Consider the following 23,788-nt stretch of genomic DNA (forward strand, 5'->3'; position numbering starts at 1 on the left):
GTGTGTGTGTGTGTGTCTATCCCCATTTCTCTGGAAAGAAAAGTGTTGTAGGATGTGTCTTCCTTTTTTCCCTCATTCTCGAGACATTTTGTTCAAACATGGAATCTCCCTTCCTGTCATTCCTTTCTAGACCCACCAGAAATCAGGCTACTCCAGCCCACTTCAGTTTTCATACTCAGGGCTCATGGCCTGGCTCTTGTCACACTTATCGTTCTGAAATTCAGGGTCAGATCTCCCTATGCACCCAAAGAGGGGGAAGAAATACAAAATGAGCCTGTATCAGTGATTTTACTGAACTCACTAATTAATGAGAGAATGAGTAAGATGTTAAAACTGGTTCAAAAGAGAGTTTGCTTTGTAAAGACTTATATTTTCTTCTGGACAAAAATTCATTTACATTGTTACAGAGAAGAATTATTTGCATTGTTATGCGTTTTCACAATTTACGTTCTGTCCCTAAAGAGTTGTAAAATAGCCTAGTCAATAACAATTAGAGATTCACATCCCTGTAAAATCAGTTAATCCCAGAGGGGGTTGGAGAGGATCCTCTAGCCCAGCATTCCATCGAAAGGATCTGCAGTCTCTGTGCCCATTTCCAAGACTTTGACTTTTTTTTTCACATTTTTTTATGGGATGAAGCTGACTGACGTTTAAGCAGCTCTTCTTTAAATGGGGGTGGAGGGTTTGGGGACAGGGATTCACAAAGCTCATGAGAATCCCATCAGAGCCTTTCCGTATTCGCCACTCTCTCAGATGCTACTTTCCATTTCAGGTTTTCATTATCTTTTAACTTAGGTGAGCTCCTCACCAGTTTCCCTGGCTTTTATTGAGTGATTTCTTCTAGTGCTTCTCCAGTTTCAATGTGCATATGAAACACTTGGACTAGGACACAGATTCTGAGTCAGGAGGCCTGAGTAGGGTGAGGCTGCATTTTTGATAAGCCCCCAAATGAGGTTCATGCTTGTGATCTTTGACTAGCAAAGATGTGTCCCATATGCAATTTTTAAAATGCCTACTATGTGCCCCATGCTCAGTAAACGTGGAAAAGAGGGATAGGAAGGGAGGTTGACAAATTCTGATGTGACGAGAAATGAAGTAAGTTGGGTATGGATTCAGATAGCGATACTGAAGTGTGATAATCATTATAATATTATTTAGTCCTCACGAAGCTGAATACAAAGGTTATTACCTTCCCAGAATTAAAAAGCTAAATACAAAGCTAAATGCAAGGGTTATTACCTTCCAGAACTTAGAAAAAAAAAAAAAAAACAACTTTCAAAAAGATTTTTAAGTCATTGGATAAGCTGATTAGCTTACTGTGGAAAGCTCTGCTTCTGTGTAATTATCTGACATCTCTCTTAACTTTCATTGCTTATGGTAATAACCTCGGAGGCCTGAAGGATAAAAGGACCAGCCAGCTTAAGTGCCATGAGAACATTTATCTCTGGTAGACAATGTGAAAATACTCTTCAACCTGAAATTAAAATGTTTATTATCAACTGATATTTCCCAACTTTTGACCACTGGATTTGCCATAACTTTCCAGCACTAATGCACTGCAAATCTATTAGAAATAGAGTATAATGAAAGAAACTACGAAGGGAAAAAGTCAGAGTGAGCAGAAGACTGAAATATGTTTTGGAAGTTTTCTTCTCACGTTGACCCCTCAGAACGGGAGGGCCAGTGGATACATGAACCAACAATCACTGTATAGAGTGACTAATGTTTTCATAGCAGGATATGTAGGGAATTGTGGAAACGTAGCAAAGGGACACCGAATTCATGTTAGGGTTGCAGAAAAGCTTCCTTTATGAAAGGCACTTAGGCTGACTCTTGAGGGAAGCATAACAGTTAACCGGGTGGACCAGGAGTTCCGGGGCCCCTAGGATGAGTGCACAGTACATGCAAAAGTAGGGAGACAAGGCCACGGTCCTTAACAAAGAGGAGTGTGACAAAGGAATGGCGAACGGATTGAAGGGGAAACTGCAGATCAAGGGAGGCCAAGGAGCAAACAGTTGCAGTAGCCCAGGTGTGACATTGTGAAGACGCTGATTAGAAAACATTGGGCAATTTTTAATGAGCAAATGGTCCATAGTCACTCCATAATGTGCCAATTTTCCCAGTTCTTTGTGTGGAGAAGGCATGTCTGCACATTCTAGTTTCTGAAGGGCACCCATGTTCAGAGTTAAACCCATGCATGTTCACAGAAAGTATTTGGAATTTTTATAAGTGCATCTTTGATGTGAATTTTATGAGCCGTGTTAATTTCTTTCCACATGAATAGCTTTAAGAGTGCTGCAATCTAAATCCTGTTTAAATTAGTTTATATTGTTTTCTGTTTTCTCTGTGATCTTTCCCCTGAATCCAGAATTGAATTTTCATTTGGGTATTGAAAATGACCGCTCCCAACACCCTCCTGTAGCCATTCAGGGGGAGCTGCTGACTTAGTCTTCATTTAATATAAAGTCACCTCTTACATGGCAACAGATATCGACTAGACTTAACCAGTCGTACGTTAGCTAATGTTTTCACAGTTAATTTGAACGTCAGTACATCAGTCATCCACCAGCCCGCCTCAGAAAGTTCAGAAATGAGGATGAAATTGGGAGTTTTCAAAACTATGTAGTAAGCCATATATATATGTATATATAAGATATATACAGTATATAATGTATATTTTTATTTTATTCATATATACTGAGAAAATGGAATTCTGCCTATTACTTGTTACAATGTTAGACAGTCTCTTGCCTACTTACTTTTTCAACTGAGTATTTTCAGTTGCTTAATCCTAAAATTGCTGTCTCTCTTTCTGAAAACTATCAATTAACTCTAATCTGCTGGTGAACTTATGCTTTAGGTCTAGGAGTGAAGAACAATAACATTTGGCTTTTAGGTCATTCAAGGAAACATGCATTTTTAAAATTTAAGTGTGTTCTTCCTGACAGTAAATTAGGGTATTTATGAACTGCGTAACAACAAGCGAGAGAAGAAAAAACTGCACCCGTACGAGGGTGAAAGAAAGATGGGACCCCCTTGCTCTCTCTCTCTCTCCTTGGAAGCCCCATAACGAAAACATCCAGGATTTTACTTTGTGTTACATAGAGATGAAAGTCACAGCAAAGGGGAAAAATGGTCCATGAAGTCAGAGTTCTCTTTTCTGTTGTTGTTATTTTTTTAAGAGGGGAAAAAAAAGATTTCTTATAAGCATTAGGTTGATTTCTGCTGTCTTTTCGGAGGCCCATTCTCCTAACGCATATCTGCAGAGAGGCAGAGAGAGGGAGAGAGGCAGAATTTATTCTGACTGTAAGGGTCGCAGTGGGGCTCCCACAAGCATAATGCTGAATTATGGGCCTCTCCACGGGTTGAACGCAGTGTTAAGTTGTGTGATGGATTCTATCGTATACAAGCCGCTCTGGTCCATGAAATAAGAACCCCGTGCAGCTGGAGTTCACTGAGGGTTGAACTCAGACTGAAATTCCAGAGTTAACAAAACTGTGCAAACCAGCTGTGACGCTGAACAAGTGCGCGCTCGCTCACGGGTCGGTTGAAATTGGCAAAGAAACTTGAGTCTTTCACGTGCAGGCTACCCTGTGGGCCTTCCCCAGGCCACTTACCTCCTCGGATCAAAGCGTGAGGGCAGAGGGGGCAGGTTTGCCCAGGAGTAAAGCTTTGATCCCCAAGCCCAGACTGGCACCACCCAGGCGGGAGAGGGCCCGGGGTGGTGGTCCATCAACAGCAGGATTTCCATCCTGGAGAATCCACGGGCACTGGGTCAAGCGATCCTGCCTTCGGTCAGTGCAAGTACCTCCTGGGCAAGAAGCAGCCACAGCAGTGAAGTGCCCTGGTCTGAAAGGGGGCCTCTGGGAGAAAAGGTACTAATGGTATTTCCACAGCGCTCTGCAAAATTCACAAAGCACTCCGCAAATGCAGACTTTGTATGGTGTGTAAAATACTAACGGCGACGGTTGATTGTAAAACCTCTGGTGAGTAAAATAAAATAAAATTCCTTTACTAAATATGAATCACCCTCTATCTGTTCATCTAGAGTGTGTATGTATGTGTGTGTGTATATGTATGCACACAATATATAATAATATATAAACAATGGAATATACACATACAGTGTATAAGGATGTCTCCGGTGTTCCTCTAGTAGAGGGAACATGGTAGTCACTTAGTATTTGTCAGAATCGTGAGAAGCATCTGAATCTTTTAGTCTAATTTTGCTTCTTATTTTTAGAACTCAGATTCTACTCAGTTTACTTGGAAACTATTGGGTTTTTTAAAAAAATTTTTATTGAAGTTTAGTTAATTTACAATGTTGTGTTAGTTTCTAGGATATTTCTCTTAAATCGCATTTTTTCGGGGGTAAAAAATACGGATGAAAGGCTCATCTCCTCAAGTTTGTCTGGAAAATACGCAGTGAGCCTTCAGCAATAGGATCAATTAATGTTGTAATAACCGACATACAGCTTCCACTTCCAATTAACTTAATCTCCTTCAAACTTGCTGCTTCTTCACCCTCCAAGTCAGTCGTAAAACACAGATCTGTTCCAGTAACTATTTGCAAACAGGCAAGTATATTGATTTCTTTGAAATAAACTTTATCACTTATTTACAGGTAGAACCCCTCCCCCCATCAACACACCCCTCAAACCAAGTTCAAATGGGTTTCCAGTCGCCTTCCAAGGCAAACACTGACCACCCCGGAACAGGTCCTCTTTTGTTGAAAACAAGGAAAAATTCTAGTTTTCAGCCTAATCAAATATGTTCTATTAAACCTAAAGTGAAATTAGTTTTGAACTGCAGTAGAATAAGAATTGACCTATTCCTACTACCACCTTGGGAACAATATCTCACATCACAACCACTTTTAAAAGTAATTTAATCTATCATCCACATCTTGACAATAACTCAGCAGATTCTAAGTCAGAAAACTAGTATCACTGTATGCTATTTCTGGTGAAAGAATAAAGAAATCAACTGGAGGCCAAATAGGTGGATAACAGTTTTTCGAGCCAGTCTTAAGAAAGAGAAATCTGGGTTTGGTGGAAGAGTGAGGTGGTACCGTATTTCAAAGGATGCCCAGAACAGATCTTTGAAAACTGAGCTCATTGAGTTGGTAGTGAGGGGGTGAACCACCCTTTGTTTCTTGGGTGGTTGTGCAGTGCCGTGGAGTTAGATGAGGGAAGACAAGCTAAGAGATGATGGAGCCATTAGTCGCAGGAAAGCTCACAAGGTCAAGTTCTGAAAACGTATCCATTAGGATGGACCGTGCTTTGCCTTTAGAGAGGAACCAAAGTGAAAACGAAAATCTTTCCTGGGCGTGATTTGGACTTGGTGGTTTTGCATTTCCAGACGATAGCAAGTTTTCAGAGGCCATCACAGTGCTGCTGTCCTGGATTGAGCGAGGGGAAGTAAACCGGCGGTCTGCAAACCAGTTCTATTCCATGGTGCAGTCGGCCAACAGCCACGTCCGCCGGCTGATGAACGAGAAAGCCACCCATGAGCAGGAGATGGAGGAGGCCAAGGAGAATTTCAAAAATGCCTTAACCGGGATCCTCACTCAATGTAAGTAAGATTTTGGGGGCCATCTCTTTTGTCATGATGTTGCCTTTTCTTATGTACTCATTTTTTTTTTTTTCATTTGGGGGTAAGTAGTCCCATAATTTCCCATCTTACTCCATATCGAATGGCAAAACCTCATAACCGATTTCATGTCCTGTGGCAACTTGGAGGAACACGGACCCCGCCCTGAGAGCTTACTTCTCAAGGTGAGCAGCATTTCTGTAGCTTTTCTGCAGAACACTCGGCCTGGCCCCCAGGGCGGGGCAGACAGATGCTTCGGTGCCTGCTGGACCCACTACAGTTCACACCGCCCCTGCAGGGTGGCCACCCTCACCTGCGGGCTCTACACCCAGACCCACACATCCTCCCCGTGCCGAGAGTAGAAGCAGCCCCTGAATACACTGTCACGCATTGTCCTTGGGCTCTGTTTAGAAAGAAGGTCAGAAAGACTCCTCCTCAGGATCCTTTATTTGAGGTGAGCCTTGGCTGTCAACACAGGCAACTCAGGAGTAGAGATTTTTCTGCAGTATTATTTTTTGTCCTTTATTCATTTGGAAAGCAAATTGCCTGAACCACTGGATGCCGGTGATTTTTCACGTACAGATCCTAAATTGATGAAAGGGTGTAAACGGGGCTTTCTCATAGAACAATAGTTAGGGAAATTACCCAGGGCTCTATTCAAAACAAAGGACATATATTTTTTTATGGGCACTCTGTGTCTGTAGTTAATGTCACAGTGGCATCATGCCTCACAGCTGCTGCTGTGCCCTTGCTTGGTAAAAGCTATTAAATGACACTTGTAACGGTGCCGCGCTCCATTCCACACCAGGTGCAGGACCCTACACGGGATGGCAATATATGCAATTTACATATTCATTCTGAGAATAAGTATTATTTTCAATGACATAATGTGCCAAAATGCCCATCACCTCTTTCATCAGTGTAAACCCCAGCCATAAGGTATCCATTAGGATGGAAAGAGAGGAGGGGATGAAAAACCAGAGTCTTAACTGTAAATGTGTTTTATATGACTTTGTTGTCAAAAGACCATTTTTGCCACAGCGTAAAATGTCACATAAGGAAGCTCCCAAACATAAACTCTGATAAGTGACCAAATATCCAGTATGAGACCAACCTGGGACACCCTGTCTTTGTAGGAAAAAAAAAAAAAAAAGGAAAAACGGAACTGCTGAATCTGATAGAGACCATTGTCAGACCACCTTACCTAGATTCCCTGGTGGTGAGCAATGACCTTTTACCTGACTGTATATGCCCAGCAGTTCTGAAGTTGGGGTTACTAGGGCTAGGCTGAAGTCCACTAACACCCAGACCACCTTTTAAAGGAGGGGAGCAGAGAATTGATTAGTAGGTGGGGTGGGGTGGATTGATAGCAGAGAAAAGGGAGAGAGGGAAAGGCCACACCATTCTAATAATACAGTTCCTACAAAGTTATGGCAAGAAGCCCACTGCCTGAACAGTAGAATGATCACTGATTACCTTTTGCTCACTAGCGTCAGGTTTAAATAAATCCTCATTTCTGTGCGGTTTACAGTCCGACTGGGCAGGGAAGACTCAATCCTTGACTCTCACAAGGAAGATAGGAAGGCAGCCACACATTAGAATAGGGGAGGGATTTCAGTTTTTTTCTTGCAATACCTGTTGAAAGAAGCACTTGTTAAAAACAAGCCCCCCATCATGTGGCTGAAAGAATGGGATGTGTCTGATATTATACAGGTAGAAGCCAACCTAAGTGTAAAACCACTGAGAGATAGACAAAGAAGTCCAGCACGTGGGGATACAAGCATCAGTGTTTTACTCCTGATAAAAGCAGAATTGGATAATGGGGTTGAGATCTGCAGCGATGATGGGGTTCCTGATGCTGGACCTGGGGGTTGAGCATCCAGCCACAGGCAGCTCCGAGGACCACAGGCTTCTTCCTGTGGAGTCTGTATCCATATGTACCACATCACACGTGGAGAAGCAGACGGGAATGAGTACAGGTGACCCTCGAACAACGCGCAGGGGTTAGGGGCTTGGACCCTCTGCAGGATGAAAAATCCGAGTATAACTTTATAGTCGGCCCTCCCTGTCCTCAGTTCCATATCCGCACATTCAACCAAGCATGGATGATGCAGTATTGTAGTATACATAAGTGGACCTGCGCAGTTCAAACCTGCTTTGTTCAGCCTGTACAGGCAGGCTTGTTCACTTGCTTCTTGAAAAAGAAGAGAATGAAGGGCTAGAGCAGGGCCAGGAATTTTGGAGGAAGATCCCACCTCATGGAAACAACAAGAATGGAGATTACTATCTATAGGTAACACTTAGGTACCTCACCTATAAAATATCAAAAATTAAATTCTTGCTTTTAACCTTCAAACCTGTCCTTCTTTGGTTTTTTCCTTCCCATTTTAATAAATTCGCAGACCAAAATCCTGTAAGTAATTTTCACACCCACCATCCCCCACCACCAAAGCCCACATATAGGACAGCAGGAAATCCCATTGTTTCAACATTCAAAATTGACCCACTTTTATTCATTTTCACTGCCACCATTCAAGTGCAGGCTGCCTGAACGATGATAAGAGCCTGGTATGTCAGTTAAATATGGTGTCCACCTGTAAGTAATAGAAAACCTAACCAAACTTCATCTTAACAAATGGAGCCTTTTCTTTTTATACACAGTGAAATCCAGATTTGTTGGCCCTGGTTCAGTGGTTTAAGGCTGTCAGGCCTGAGGCTTCTGTGATACTATCAATATTAACCTTCTTAGATAGTTGTCTAAGAGGGCTGCTGTTGCTCCTGCCATCACATCTTGTTTTTACAAGCTGGAATCACATAAGAAAAAGGAGAGGAAGAAAGGAAGAGGAAGGGGTTGCACCTTTAGAGCAGGAAAGCAAACTTGCCCAAAGATCCCCAGTAGGCTTCTATTTATGTCTTGTTGTGCAGAACTACTACATGTGGCCATGCCGAGCTATAAGGAAAATGGGAAATATACTTTTTTGACTGGGCCCATTGTTCTCCAGAATAAAACTGGAGTTCTCTGAGTTAGGAAGGAGGGGAGAATGGCTACAGAGAGACATTTTGCAGTTTCTGCCATGTGTAATTCCTCCCTTTCCGCCTTTCCTCCAGCTCAATCTATTTTTCACACGTTGTCTGACATAATTCAGAGCACGTCTTCCCCACTTAAATCCCTTGAGTAGATTCCCATTGCACTTACAATGACATTCATCCTCCCGAGCCTCAAGCTCTCTGTGCTTGCCTCTTCAACGTCAGCTCTCCTTCACCTCATGAGGCATCTTCTCCACTGGCCTTTTTCCTGCTGAGCCCGTCAAAGCTACTTCCCACCTCCGAGCCTTTGCACATCTTTTCCCTCTGTCTGATGGGCTCTTCCCTGTACTCTGCATGCTTCCATCCCTCTCATCCTTTAGGTCTTGGCTGTAAGGCCACCCTTTCAGAGAGGCCTTCCTGACCCATCCTCTCCAAGCAGGGTCACCATTCCTGCATCTCTTCAGGTTCCTCAGGGCACTTATCCAAATGGGTATGACTTAATGAATTGTCTGGTTTTGGTTTATTATAATAAACGTCACAAAAGAAAGGACATGTCTCTCCTCCTAGTCATCGATATATATCAAGTGCCTGGAACATGGAAATATGCAACAAATATTTGGGGGATGAGTGAGTGAATGAATGAGTACATTGGAAGGAAGGCAGGAAGTAAGCCTGAAACAGTAAGCTCAGAAGTTTCCAGGAACCTTGTAGAACAGGTTGGCATCGGTGTTAGCACTGTCTGTGGATAACAGAGTTTCACCTTGCATGTGTAATCAAACAAGTTGAAGAAGGAGCTCACCAGCTGTGCTTTTGTTGGAAACTGCTATATTTTACTAGACACTTGGTAACAGGCTAGAGGATGTTAGGAGAGTTGGGGTAGAAGAATAAACACAAAAGTTCATGTTGACATCTCCCCAGTTGTCACTGTCTGACAACCTGTGCCTTCCCCATCTCCCTATTACTGTTTGAGAGATTCCCCCCTTAACCCTGTAATTTGATTCTGGGAAGTATTTCAGCAGTCAGCAGATATCAACAGGGATTGTGAAAACCCCAGCTGAACTTGACAGCCCCCAGAGCTGTCCAAGGGGTACACGCCCCAGCGACAGAGGGCCTGAGGGGCCTTCGTGTGAATCCTCAATAGCCAGGACCCTTCAGGATGACTTGAAGATGGCAGATACTTTCAATGTGAGCCTCAGCTGGAGTTAAGCCTGTGAGGTAGAACGGGAACGTTGCATAGCTCACTGAGCAATCTCAGAATTTTCCATTCGTTTTTATGTGCTTTTACAAAGACGCCAATTCCCCAGATGCAAAGGGGAACCAAATTCTAACATGAAATTCACCATAAAAATATTAGCAATAACCTGACTAGCCTGGTAGGTGTGTGTACATTTCCTCATCCTTTGAATTTTGAAATATATCATTTCATGTCTGGTGGAGTTATGTTTGGTTGTCTCCACCGCATTTTCTGCTTCCCCAGATGGCTTCAGGGTGAGTTTGGTGTCCATACACGTAGCTGCCTCTAAAATAATAGCTGCGGAAGTCCACAGCGATCGACATACTTGCCATATTTTCCAAAAGTAGAACCAGTCATACCCCTATTTATCGGCTTTAATATTTCTGGCAAACACCACAGGAATCACATTTGGCGTTCTCTTTTAGAATTAGATAAGGATTGTAAAGCACTGGGATTCGGGAATGACATCTCAGCTTTCTTTCTCCAAAGTGGCTGGAAATCTCCTGGTTATTTGACAGTTGCTCCCTCCCACGTAAAAGATCCCCACAATGTCAATGTTATGCTCCTAGCATTCCATGGCAGCCTCTCCATTAGAAAGTCAAGTCTCTGGGAGTCGTTCATAGGCGGTTTGGAAGCAGGTCTATTGTTGAACTAGTTTATTACAGCAAGTGGGGCTGGCCTGGTGTCCTGAAGAGAAGGCCCACTGAACAACTTCCAGGAAAATTCAGGTACATTACAAAGCGCCGAGTGCAGTAAAAATGTGGGTCCCTATATAGATTTTGTTGGAAATAGCCAACTGGTTGACCAGGAGAAGGGAAATTCCATTGCATGTGAGTCCATTAAAATGGATTAAATGCGCATATCTCCTTGCCTTGCTTATCCTTGCTTTCATATTTGAACAAACAGCATTTGTTCAAAGGGAAAAAAACCCAAGAGCCATGAATAATTTAAAGGTTGAGATTTATTTCAAGGTCTACATCAAATGCCAGCAGTTACCTTCTAACTTTGTTGGTGTTCAGTTCTGCCAACATTTGTTTAAGTTCTAACCTTCTTCCTATCTCTGGCCTTCACCCCAGGATGGGCTATGTAAATATAACCAAATAAGCATTGTTTCCATCTGAGCCTTGGCATAGTGTCAAAGGGCAGCAACTAAACCCAACCAAGAGTTTGGGGAGTATGGCATCCATTCTACTTTGGATCATTTTTCACCTGTGATGACGGATGTGCAGTTTTCAAAGATGTTAGATGAGAGCATCCTTTAAACTGGTGGGGCACCTAGGGCTTTCCCTTCCTTTCTGGGCCAGCTGGATAGATCTCATTCACTATATATAAAGAAAGGAAAAAAAAATTCAGTACGGGTGAATCATCTCATTCTTACGTCATTTTATTCTCATTATCATCCTTATCTCATCTTTATGTCACCTCTCAACCTATCCATTGGGCAGAAACTCCCCCAAGTTTCCCAACTGAGAGACTTTCGGGTTTTGATCTTCCTTGCTTTTTAAACATTTATATGTCAGAGGAACTCCCCATAGGCCTGCCCACATTCAGGTTTTCAGTTATGAGCAAAGCTTGTCATTTCAAAGCTCAGAGAAGAGCTATTTATAACGTTGAGGAAGCATGTTCCACAACACTCAGTTATTAATGTGCATGCCAGGTCGATCAGTTGTCCATGCCTTGTTACAACACACACACATCTGATGAAAATTTAAACACTCCATGATCGTCCCACTCTGGTAATTTCCCAGCACACTTCCTGGTAAGAGAGGAGAGAGGGAAGGGAGCAAAGTGGGGAAAAGGCAAACGGGAAGCAGAAGGTGATGGAGAAGGACTTAGTCATATTAATTTAAGATTATGTGCCATAAGTATGAGCAGGATGGAAAACTAGATATTGTTGAGTGTCAGAGCTGGAGGGGACCTCAGACCCTCGTTGGCCCAAGCCCCTTCATTTTATAGAGGAGGAAACTGAGGTCCCAAGAGCAGCCCTGATAGGCCCCTGTTATTTAGCAATTTATGGGCAGATTAGAACCCAGGACTCTTGGCTCCTTGGACAGTTCGCTTTCTCTGTGTGCGTGTGTGTTTATGAAAAATGAAAATGATCAGAGGAGGATAAGTATAAGTTTATAGTTTACAGGTGGGTGTGAAGAAGTGTGCTGGCATCACACTGAATATAAGAGCCGCCACCTGGTCGGAAAACAAAGTCTTTGCCTCTAGCACGGCCCTCTTTCCCCCCTCCGCACTCGTACTTCCTCCCCATCCCTTGTCGGAAGCGTTTCCCCTCCTCCCCAGGCCAGAACCGAAGCTCCTATCACACCTCCTCCATGAATCTTTTCTGTCTATTCTACGCATTATCACCTCCCTTTCTCCTCCCCTCTGTAGCGCTTGTCGGTACTGTCTACTTGGGCATTCGATTATTCTTTTAAGCGTCAGGTCTGGGGTTTTGGTTTTTTCCTCCAGCAAAATTTTAGGCTAAGCGGAGACAGAGACCGTTTGCTGTTCTCTTTTCCTGCCTCACTGCACCACTTTCAGGCAACATTCTTGTAAGCACCTCAGTATACAAATATTGGTTGTTGATCATATGTCACAGGTGGAAATGAAAGTAGTGTTGGAAATTGGGCTGGAACCTAATAACTGCGAAACACATTCTAAATGTTGGTTTTGGGGGTAAACTGTGATCTTAACTGGCTTTGATCTAATATACCATTCTCCTTAAAAGTGAAATACATAGAATATACTTCAGTTGAGAATTTTGCAGAAGTAGTATTAGAGCGCTGTCATTGATGTTATTTTAACCTGGAGATTGGGAAGGTTAGAACTATCATGCAGATTTGTTTTGTGCGTTTATGATAGGAAATGGCATCAACCTCATCTTAGATCTCGAAAAAAGCCAACAGTGGAGAGACTTTTGACCAGGCACCAAGACATCCTGGTTTTGATCCCAGCTTGACCATAAATTAGCCAGGTGACTTTAGGAAAGGCCTTGAAGCTCCTTAAGTCTTTGTTTTCTCATCTCTGTGGTGAAAGGGTTTGACCAGACAGTCTCCTAGGCTCTCTTCCCACTCTGAAAATTCAGCTGTCCTTATCGTATCAACAACTTCGACCCTTGAACATCTCTGAATGTCTACACACAACAAGTACCTGCCGGGATGTCAGTAACTCCGGAGCTGATCATAGAACAGGGGATCAGATGACACTCTCCGTGCCCGTCCCGACTCTGCCTGGCTGCGGAGGTTACATCTCCGGGCAGTACTGTAAGTTTTAAGCCACTTCTGCCCCCTAGAGTGTGTGTGGCCTCCTGCTGGTGCTGCAGATGCACCAAAACTCGTGTCAGAGAGGCTACATCTTGCATCTCCTCTGTCGCATCCTCATCTGTTTTCTTGACTAAAATCCTAAAAGCCTCAGGCGTTTGAATGAATGATGAAACTCATCCACAGTATTTATTGGGTCCCTATTAAGTGCCAGGTAGAGCACTGAGTGCTGGAGTGAAATATGAGGGGCGTCTGATCTCCCTGTGAACTTCGACCCCCGTTTCGGGCAGATTGGCATCCTCGTCCACATTTCTCCTGCCTGAAAAGCTCTTTCTGAAATCATTTCCTTCTTAGAAACATGTCAGCTAAACTCTTTGTTTTTTAATTTCCGCTAGGGGAAATTTGGCTCCCGTGTCCCTGCTGTCGAAAAAGAATTTTATGACGTGTTAAAATGTTTTCCCATGTCTGTGGTCGTCATCGCTATCGTGCATGCATGGGAAAAAAATTCCCCATGACTGCCTTAGTGACTCGGCAGGTCTTCTGTTTCTCTTCAAAATTATACAGATGGCTGTGTTCGCCAGTGTTTTAAGTGCTGCAAACATAATTTTCATTAAAAAAAAAAATACCTTTTTGTTCTCAGGGACAAAATGTCCAGAGAAAATACCTTTTATAAAAACTTCCAAATCAAGGATGAGCACAGAATTTTCTATTTCACAGGACAGCAAAGCTGATAGCAGAAGATGCTGGAAGCCCGCCAGAACCGAGTTCAGCTTTTTTTGGTATCGGCTTTCAGCCTGCATATATATATATATATATCTGGGTTCTCTCTCTGGCTCTCTCTCTCTATATATATGTGACTGAGCCAAGTAATACACTATTGATATTTGCATTTCTTTTAAAATTTAATGATAGCAAAATATGAGAGAGAAATTAAGTCTTATACTCTGGAACAATAAAGCATTGTAGAAGGCTAGATTTCAAGAATTACCATATATATGTTGAGTGAAACACAGAAGTTCAGGAAATACGTAACTCCTGGGAGCTAAGGAAGAAAACCTTGCTACCTTGATCCCAGCCCAGTTATAGGGACTTGGGAAAAAAGCCACTGCCCAGTATCAGGGGGAGGGGGCGGGGGCTCGTGTGAGGAAACAGTCTCTGAGCTACTTTGGAAGGAATCACATGTAAAAAAAAAAAAAAAAAAAAAATCTTTCATGAAAACCTTTCAAAGCCAGGACACTTTCAAGCTAGATCCGAGGAAAAGTGAGGTGTCAGGAAAGTTTCTTGAAGGCAGATATGATGTGTTCTTGACTCTCTGTGCAACTGAAGAAGAAGTACCGATTAGTATTTGTGCTCAAACAAAAGAACAGTGTCCAGGGAGACTCGTGACAGAGTAGCCACAGACAACGTGAGAGAACATCTAGTTAAGGAGACAGACTGCTTAGGTGTGCAGACCCGTGCTCTAGCAGGTAGCCGTGTGATCCGCAAAGCCAAAAATATATCCTGTCTGTTCCTTCACAGAGAGTTCGCAGACCCCTGTGCCATGGGATGGCAGAGGTAGGAAGGATATTCAGGACTGACCCCCCCCTTGACCTTGGGATTCAAACAGGTGGAGGTTTTGCAGGCCACACAGCTGCTTAGAGGTGGAGCTACGGCCTCAGAAATGCAGGCTGAATGACCCTCCCTGCCCGCCCGCGTGCCCCCTGAAACCCTGTGCGAGTCCTCGACCCCTAAAAGCTCTCCCTCAGCCCCCACCTCAAGCTTCCCCTGCTGAGGCTTTTATTCAACAACAGTGATAAGCAAAAGTAGGACAGCACGGATTTTAGATGAAAGCGTGTGCTGAGCGCGCACCCCGAACGGAGTCGGTTGCAGTCTGGTAGACAGGTGAGCAGGGGCCCTCTTGCCAGACCCTGGGATTCTTCCTTGCTGTCTTTCACATTCCTCAGTACCCTTTTGGAGAGGGCTCAGTGCAGCTTCCTGCCCCATCACAGCCGCAAATAATTGTCTTCTTTGAGTAGAAAATTCTGCTCACCTTAACGTTTTGGACCAGCCGTTGTTAAAGCCTTTCCTGCCCGCCTTGGCGATCTCTGCAGCCTCCCTCTTGGCAGTTCTCATACTGGGATTCTCCGGGGCTGCAAGGACCAACAGCATCTCTGGATCTTTTTGTCCCCAGTGCCTAGTGCAAGGTCTGGCGTGGTATGCTCCCCAGTGTCCATGAGACTTTGGCCCATAGTACAAATGCATATTCAGATGGGTATAAATGCACGATTTGCAGTTGCACAGGTGCTATTTTCCATTCCCAGCTTCACCACTTGCTAAGTGTATGACTGGTAATGATACCCTCCCTGTGAATCTCAGTTTCTTTCTCAGTGAAATGGGCATGATAAGAGCACCTGCCTCAGATCATTGTTGGGGAATTTAAATGAGGTAATGTTTTAAGTCAGAGGTTCTCAAACTTCATTATGCGTTGGAATGACCCGGGGACCTTGGAAGTACAGACTCTGCTGGATCGGTGGTTGCCAGAGGCAGAGGTTGGGGGGTGCAGGGAAGGGGCGAAGGAGGGCAAGAGACACAAACTTCTAGTTATAAAATAAGTAAGTCCCGGAGATGAAATGCACAGCCCGACAGCAATAGTTAACAATACTGTATTGTGTATTTGAAAGTTGTTAAGACAGTAAACCTTAAAAATTTTCATCTCGAGAAAAAAAACTTGTAACCATGTGAGATGACAGATATTAACTGACCTTGTGGTAGTCATTTCATGGTACGTACATACTGCAAATCATTATGCTGCGCACCTTCAGCTTACACAGTGTTGTATGTCAATTATATCTATCTCAATAAAACTGGGAAAAATGTTTTTAGAAAAAGAATCTGCTGGACCCCACCCCCCAGAGTTTCTGTGCAGTAGGTCTAGGGGCTACTTGCATTTTAATAAGTTCCCAAATGACGCCCATGATGCTGGCCCAGGATCCACACTTTGAAAACCACTGTTTTAAATCATCAAGCATAGTGCCTGGCCCAGTAAGTCTAAGTAATCAGAAATAGCCAGCCACTGTTACCTGATTTACCTAACACCACTCATGGAGTTGATGGTGACCCAGAGGAAAGCAGGGTCACCATTTTGAGGGTCACAGAGGAGAAGGGATACCCAGAAACCAGGTCTCTGCCCTTCCTGCTGGATGATCAGTCTTCACAACAAGCCAGATACTGATAAAAAGGGCAGTTCTGATGAGTCTGTGGACTTCTTTACGTAATTCACAATGGAAACTGCAGATGTGGATAGCTCGGGTTCAGAGAATTGGTCATCATGTAATTCAGGCCTTTTCTCATTGATCAGGAATGGCAAAATTTAACATTTGATTACCAGCTGTTGACAAGGGATAGGAAAACAATCTGCAAAACACTTGTGGGCATAAAATGGGAGTGCGACTTGGCAATAGCTCTCAAAAATTAAAAATTCATACGCTCTTTTATGTATTTTTTCCACTGCTAAGAATTTCTTATAAAGATATTTAGGTAAGAATGTGTCAGAAAATATGTCTGACGATGTTCACTGCAGCCTTACTGATGATACACGTAGGACTAGATTTCCAAGATACATTAAGTAAAAAAGAGCAAAATACAGCACAGTGTATATATCAATAAGAGCACTTTATGTAAGTAAAACAAGGTTACACATAGTGTACTGTATGTATAACTTTTTCTTTGGATGGATACTTTGTTAACAGTGGTTACCTTTAAAGAGAGACACTGGATGAGCGGTAGTCAGGATGGGAAGATAGACTTTTACTTTTCATTTTATTCATTTTTTTCTTATATACGTATATTACTTTCATTTAGTCAATAGGGATAATCCAGACAGGGTGATTGATTGGATTTTAAAAAGCCTAATAGATGCTATATATTGTAAGGAACCATTAAAATTATAATAGCTTCATGGATTTTTGTTCCATTACTTTCCAGAATATTTGAACAGATGCATTAATAGGGGTATCTACAGTTCCCTGAAGTGTATTGGGATTTATACTATACAGAGCTTCAAAAGTCACTGTCTGCCTAACATCTTACCATTTATTGGAACAATGTCACCATTTCCTGCTTGCTTAAAATTTGCCAAAAGCACCCTGTTTCTTTTTGTATACTTTGATCAGCATGTTTTTCTTCTTTTCTGCACCCCATTCCCCAAAAGAACCAGATTTCTGGCCTCATCTCACCAGGAAGTTCAGAACCGTGGTGCCTGCTGGTGGCGTTTTGGCCTCAGGTTTACCAGGGCTGGAATGGATTCACAGGGTTACACAGCATGGCTCTTTTTACTCATCTCAAGACAAAAACCCCAGAATGCCCTTTTTCCTCCTTGACTTGAAATTCTGGTCCATGCCTCCTTAATGTATGGGCTTGATGGAGTTAATGCTGTTTCCTGGGCTTCCCACCAGACTGACTGGCTCCTGAGTGAGGACCCAGAACACAAGTGAGGGCACAGGAACCTCTCTGGGAATCACTCTAGCAGCTTCCCCTGTCGTGTTCAGCACTAACTGCTCCTTCCTCTGGCTTTGTCTCACTCCTCTGGGTCATCCAGAGGGCCCAAATCACTTACTCCATTCTCTGTTATAATTCTGCAATCCAGGGCCAAGGCTCATCAATCCCACCCTAGCTGTTGGTATTTAAAAACAACACTAAAACGCTAGTGGGGGAACTCGGCTCTTTTCATTTGTTACACGCCTTTGAAAATCTCTTAGGAGCTCTTCACAGAGGATTTGGGAAAATGTTATCCCTTAAAGGAAAATAAGATTTCCTCTGAACCCCACAGAGCTAAGGCTCTATCAGGAGCCTAGATAACATTAAAAACAAAAATTCAGCTTGGAAGATTTGTTTGAGGTGCTCTATTTAGGCAGGCCTACTGCCTGTAAGGACTTAATCGGTTTCTCCTGATATTTGGGAGACTAAATGGATTGAAAGCTCTTTCACAGCTGCTTAGCTGGAACAAAAGATGCAGGAGGTGCGGGGACTCAAGACACGCACTCAGGAGCACATGGAGGAAAAGGTCTGGATTTGTTCTTTGGAGGAACCTAACCTTTCTCTTTCATTGCTTCCAAAGCTTTTCTGCCCAGAGCTCAAGAATCAGGAGCCTCGTGCCCCCCAGAAGTCTGAGGTTTTGTGCTTGGTGCCCGGCTCCTTCCCAGGGAGCTTGTTTGAGTGTGTTCTGTTTCTGGATGTTTACCCAGAATGTCCTGTTCTGAGCTTGTCTTTTCTGAGAAGACTGAAGACAAGTGCTTCTCAAGATAATTGATAAAGTTCTCTCTCATGTAAGAAGTCTGTTCTGAAGTCAGCAGATGTCCAGACATTTTGAGGTGAGGGGAAAGTACAAAAAAAAAAGGTTGTTAAATTACCTAGTCTTAGGATTTTTTGTTGAAATGCTGAAGAATTTATACACGTGTGTGCACGTTATGTGTATAAGAGAATGAATAATCACTAGTAGGGTGTTCAATTAATTAAACACAGAGGCCATTAGAGGAGGCTCTAATGTCGCGGTGGCCTAAGTGTGCAAACCAAAACCTAAGCCTGTAAATGCCTCAAGGTTAAGAAATGGAAACCTAAGGACAGCCAATCACAAATAACCAACTAGGCTTTGAGAGACAACCAAACAATAGTCTCCTTGCTTTGCTTCTGCCTTTTCCCTGTAAGTCTCTCCCCAACTCCTGTCAATGGTGCCCTCCTAAACACTTCCAGTTTGGTGCCGCTCGACTGGAATCCATTTTTGCTGAAATAAACTTCAAAAATTTTAATATACCTCAGTTGATCTTTTAACAAGAGGTTTGTCTCTGCCAAGAGTGATTAGCAATTTGCTCAAAGCTCTATTTATCCTCCGCTAATGTTCACTTATACCTGCTGGAAATGCACTAGGGACTCTACTGTGACACCTAAGACGGACATGCAAGCATACTTTAGAAAAATCAGTCACTTTGAATTTTTTCATTTCTCTCCAATAACCTAATTTAGGCAAAGTTAATACATAGAATTGTGGGAGGGCGGTTTGCAAGGTGTGAAGGGTAAATATTAATTCTCTTACGGAGCGCCCTTTCTGTTGTTAACACTTCCAAAATGCTGAAGTATTCTAATTGCTATAGGCTCCTATGGGGCCCTGCAGCCACCACTCTGCAGACCCCTGGGTGGTGAAGGCCCCGGTGGCGGTTGATGTGAATCTGCTCTGCTCTCAGCTCAACGTCTGCACGCTGCCTTTTTGAACAAAGGCCAGTGCCATCTTGTTTACTATTTCTGTCTTCTCTGAGCGGTGAAGTAGAGTGTTAAAGATTCCACTTAGCAACTACCTGTAGTTTTACTGTGTATAGAATAAGCAGTATGAGTTATACTGGAGAAGTAGTGAGTGGTAGTCGGATTCAGGGACTTGCTCTTTGGTGTTTCCTGCTGCAGACAGTGAAGAGAGGATGGTCTTTCCCTGGGACACCAATCCTAGTGGTCATCCTGATTTATGGTTTTAAAAACATGCCGTCTTTGAATCACATTCATTACGGCATACTCTTTGAGGTAGTTTTTCACTAGTGATGATGAATTCCTGCAGATCCTAGCACTCTGCTGAGTCCTTTTGTGTGCCCAAGATCTTTCATTTGCAAGACGAATGGCTGATTCAGGGGCAGTCTGAACAGAAATGAGAGAAGTCAACTGGGCCATAGAAATACTGTGCGAGTATTTTTTAAACCTAAGCTGAGTTACAGGGTTTTTGTTTTTGGAGGTTGAGGGTTTTTTTAATTTGTTAATATGTGGGGGGAAAGTATAAAACTTAATAAGAAAAGAAGTATAAAAGTAATCACATTTAGTTTTGCTTTTAATTAATTATGCTGTTGAAAAGAATACAATTACATGAAATTGAGAATGGCCCAGAAAATTCAAGATAAACCTCTGAATTCTGACTTCTTTCTGAACCTCCAGTATGTATTCTGGCTCCCTCTGGATGACCTTCAGGCATCTCAAATTCAGCCTGTCCAGAAGTAAACTCCTTATCTTCTTTCTCAGACCTCCACCTGTGCTCTTGGTCTCTGATGTACTTCTCAGGTTTGAGTCATCCTGGTCTCTCTTCTCGCCAGCCTCACAGCAAGTCAGCCATCGTGTCCTGTCGACTCCTTGCTCCTCCCTCCATTCCAGTGCTCTGTCTTAATTCAAGCCTTCATCATCTCTCCCAAACAAATCTTACTCGGATATGCCTCCTCTAGCCTACAGTATAAAGTCACAGTCTGACTTGGCATACACGGTCCTTCCTGACTTATTCCCACCCAGCTTTAGCCCTATTCCCTACTTTCACACAAAGTCCTTTCACAATTCCATGCCCACCTCTGAACCGGCCACCCCTGCCTTCTCTACTGGGCAAGCATTGATTCATCATTTAAGACTTTGCAAATGTTGTTTTCTTTGGGAGTGTCCCCTGACTCCATCTACTGAGTTAGCTAGCTATTGTGTCCCCATAGCTGTCATCCATACCTCTCTTGCATAGGATAATTATCTGCTTGTCTTTCTTGCTCCCTAGAGACCATGGTCTCATCAAGGGCATGGACTTTGTCTTAATCATATATTTCTAGCAATCAGTCAAATGCCTGGTGACTAGGAGGATCTCAGATGTTTTCTCAATGAATGAATGAATGGAACTTAAACCCTGGGATATGGTAATAGCATGTTCTAAATAACTGAGGCATTTATCCTCAAACAGGGAATATCTACAAGAGTACATGCCTTGAGTAGATATTAGGGGATCCATTTTTACCCTTGAGCCTGTGCAGAATCTTTCTTCTAAGTACCTTCCCTTCTGTACTCCTCCAAGTGCGTTCCTGGTCTCTCTTACCTTCCTCCCACTCCACACATGCATGTATGACCACATAATTTTCTCTTTAGTGTATCCCCTTTATTAACAGCCTTCTCTGATTGATGGCAGAATTTTGACTTCTATCACCCAGATAACTCAGCCTCGACCCTTCCTGTCCTCTCTTCTCAGGCCTGGTGTCAGGACACCACAGGTCTTACTCTTCTAAGTGATGCTGATCAAAGAGGTCTACTATTAAAAGCAATGAGACCCATTACTCTTTAACAATCGCATGATCACCACCCCCGCCAGATAGTCTCATCAGACAGTGGATTCCACCATGGGCATTTTGGGCCGAATGCTCTGTGCTGCCCGTGCAGCAGGCATCTGGAGGCCCCAGATGATCCCAGCCTCCCTGCAGGCAAAGCCATAGGAAGCCCAGGCAGTGGGGCTGAACCAGTTCTCCTCGGCCAGCCACGGGCAGTGCATCCGAGCAGAGCCCTGGGGGTGGGTGGTCAGGGGAAAGTCAGCACCGGGAGCAACTCATTGTGACTAGTCTGGCAGCGTTACTTCCTCCAGGTGAGGCAGGAGAGGGGACCTGCACACGCTCAAGGGCAGCGCGAGCTTAGCTTAAATCCTCCTGTTACAGGCGAGTGCAACAAGTTCATCAGGGACATGATGATCAAGTTTGATAAATAAGGAGATTTGGAGTTGTGATCTTCTTGAGTTAGAAAACGGTCCATGTAAAAGCCCCTGTGAAAATCACCCATAGATTGAGAAGTAGTTGCTTATTAGCATTAGAAGATATTTACCGTGTAGTAAGTGAAGGGAATCTGCTTTCTTCCTTTCCTCCATCACACACTTGTTTATTTTATGGACTAATTTTTGAAATTGGGGCACCAGGTGTTGCTCCTCTGTGGGGATTATTCTATTACTCTTTGACATTCCTTGGACACCTGGAAGATTTGGAAGAGCTTTGATGCCCTTCTTTAGAACAGAGCCTTGGGAATCACTTTAGAAAGATTTATGTTAAGTAGAGCATTAGCATCGCTAAGAAGCTCATTTTGACTGTGCCTTCCTAACTAAATATTTAGGAGTTCAGGTTTAATCATATGGTTCATTCAGTGCTGTAATTTCCTTAATCCCGTGCTTACTAGATCAATAACTGCTTACGCAAGATTGAATCTGCAGTTGGTTGACCCCGCCTCTCACATCCACTGCTAAGAGCCCATCCCTTTCCCTACATCTACGTTTGTTCACCACCCTTCAACATTGATCATGGACGTAGCACCTCCCCTGGAAGCCATATAAGTGCTAAATTAAGTCAAAGTGTTAGAACTTCCAGGGGTCGGGAGCCAGAGGGAGGAGAGCCTTATGAAAGTGAAAATGGAGTAACAGAGAATGGTATGTGGCCATGATGAACTACGAAGGACGCCATATGGTGTTGAAATAAGATCTGCATGCGGTGCTGCTGGTTGGGTGAGACTTGGTCTGTCTTGAGGTGAAGGCAGTGGCTCCCATTTTCTGCCAGAGGGCTGGAGGGCTGGCTATAATGGGTGCAACAGGGGGAGAAAAGGGGACCAAGGAGTAACAATGGCCTTGAGACTGAAGGGAGATATGACACAACTACTCATTGCCCCAACTTGGAACTTGGACACGGTAATGTCTTCAGCAGGCTGCACTGGGGTCCTTGAGATGGAGACCAAAAGCGAAAAAGAGATGTGTTTGGCTCTTCCTCATTCAGCCACTGCCCCCGGGCTTTACTTCTAAGGCCCCAATCCAGGCATTACTTGATCTGTATATCTATATTTGTGTGTCAACACCAGTGCCTGTATATCTGTAGATCTAGGTGTATAGATGTACCAAGTCATATTTTTAGACAAGAGCTAACAAATGCTTGGAAGCAGATGTCCATGAACTTTTCCCAGTCATATTTAGAATTTGTTTTAACCTAAAGTTATGGAGACAGACATGAAGGGAGACCTCCCCAACCTTGCTAAAATGTAAGTACAAAAAGGCACAAATTGGATGGATATTGATGATGTTATTTCTGCTGCGACATCATCCATAGACTCCTAGTGTCTTTGCTTTGCTTCCCTATAGTGATCACAACATAAATTACTTGTCTTGTTTGACTTCCTTGTTCACCAAAGTTGAGCAGATTGTGGCCGTTTTCAACGCTTCTACCAGACAAAAAGCTTGGGACCATTTCTCGAAAGCTCAGCGCAAGAACATAGACATTTGGCGAAAGCATTCTGAGGTTGGTGATTTTATTATTACTTTTTTAACCACCATCACACAGCTGGATTGGCAGGGAACAGTGTGGCTGCAGCCACGATGGTTTTTGTTCCAGTGGGCAGTCATCCTGCCCTCACTGTCGGCTCCAAATGCAGCTCAGATTTGTTCCTTATCCAGAAAAGCAGCTGACTTAATGCTTAGAGGACAGAGTGCTTTTCTCCCCTGCAAAGTGGAGAAAAGCATCTCTCCCATTCATAGCAAAGAGCTCAGAAATAAGCTAAGACACTTGGCCTAATCACTGTGCAAAAAAAAAAAAACAAAGTGTAACGTAAAATAGAAAACTAGTTTTTAAATTACTGAGTTTTTTTTCAGTGTTCTACAACATGATGGTGACGGTTTGCTCTTTGGCTAGAAATGGCAAGTATGCCTTTCACCCACATCTTCTCATGCTAAGCAATGTCTTCGTCCCCTGTGCTAGCCAGCAGGTCCTATCAGACCTCTCCCCAGAGCAAATTTCCTCAGGGAAGTGAATGTCCAGGCTAGCCCTGTCCACCCCACTGCATCAATGCATGTGTGAAGTGTGAGTATCTACCCCAAGGCAAGAGTTCAGAACTTAACCTTCGCTGCCACCTGGAAGGACCC

General features: G+C 43.4%; 1 protein-coding gene across 12 annotated transcripts in view; it reads left to right on the forward strand.

The window, feature by feature from the left end:
* ENOX1 (ecto-NOX disulfide-thiol exchanger 1) overlaps positions 1-23,788 on the forward strand; it is a 612,333-nt gene that overhangs the window by 458,588 nt on the left and 129,957 nt on the right. For all 12 annotated transcript variants that reach the window (XM_059902651.1, XM_059902650.1, XM_059902643.1 and 9 more), the window contains 2 exons: positions 5,362-5,574; positions 23,062-23,168. In XM_059902651.1, coding sequence (XP_059758634.1) covers positions 5,362-5,574; positions 23,062-23,168 — 320 coding nt within the window. The remainder of the gene's footprint in view (positions 1-5,361; positions 5,575-23,061; positions 23,169-23,788) is intronic.

This window comes from Balaenoptera ricei, chromosome 18 (assembly GCF_028023285.1).
Source record: "Balaenoptera ricei isolate mBalRic1 chromosome 18, mBalRic1.hap2, whole genome shotgun sequence".
Taxonomy (NCBI): domain Eukaryota; kingdom Metazoa; phylum Chordata; class Mammalia; order Artiodactyla; family Balaenopteridae; genus Balaenoptera; species Balaenoptera ricei.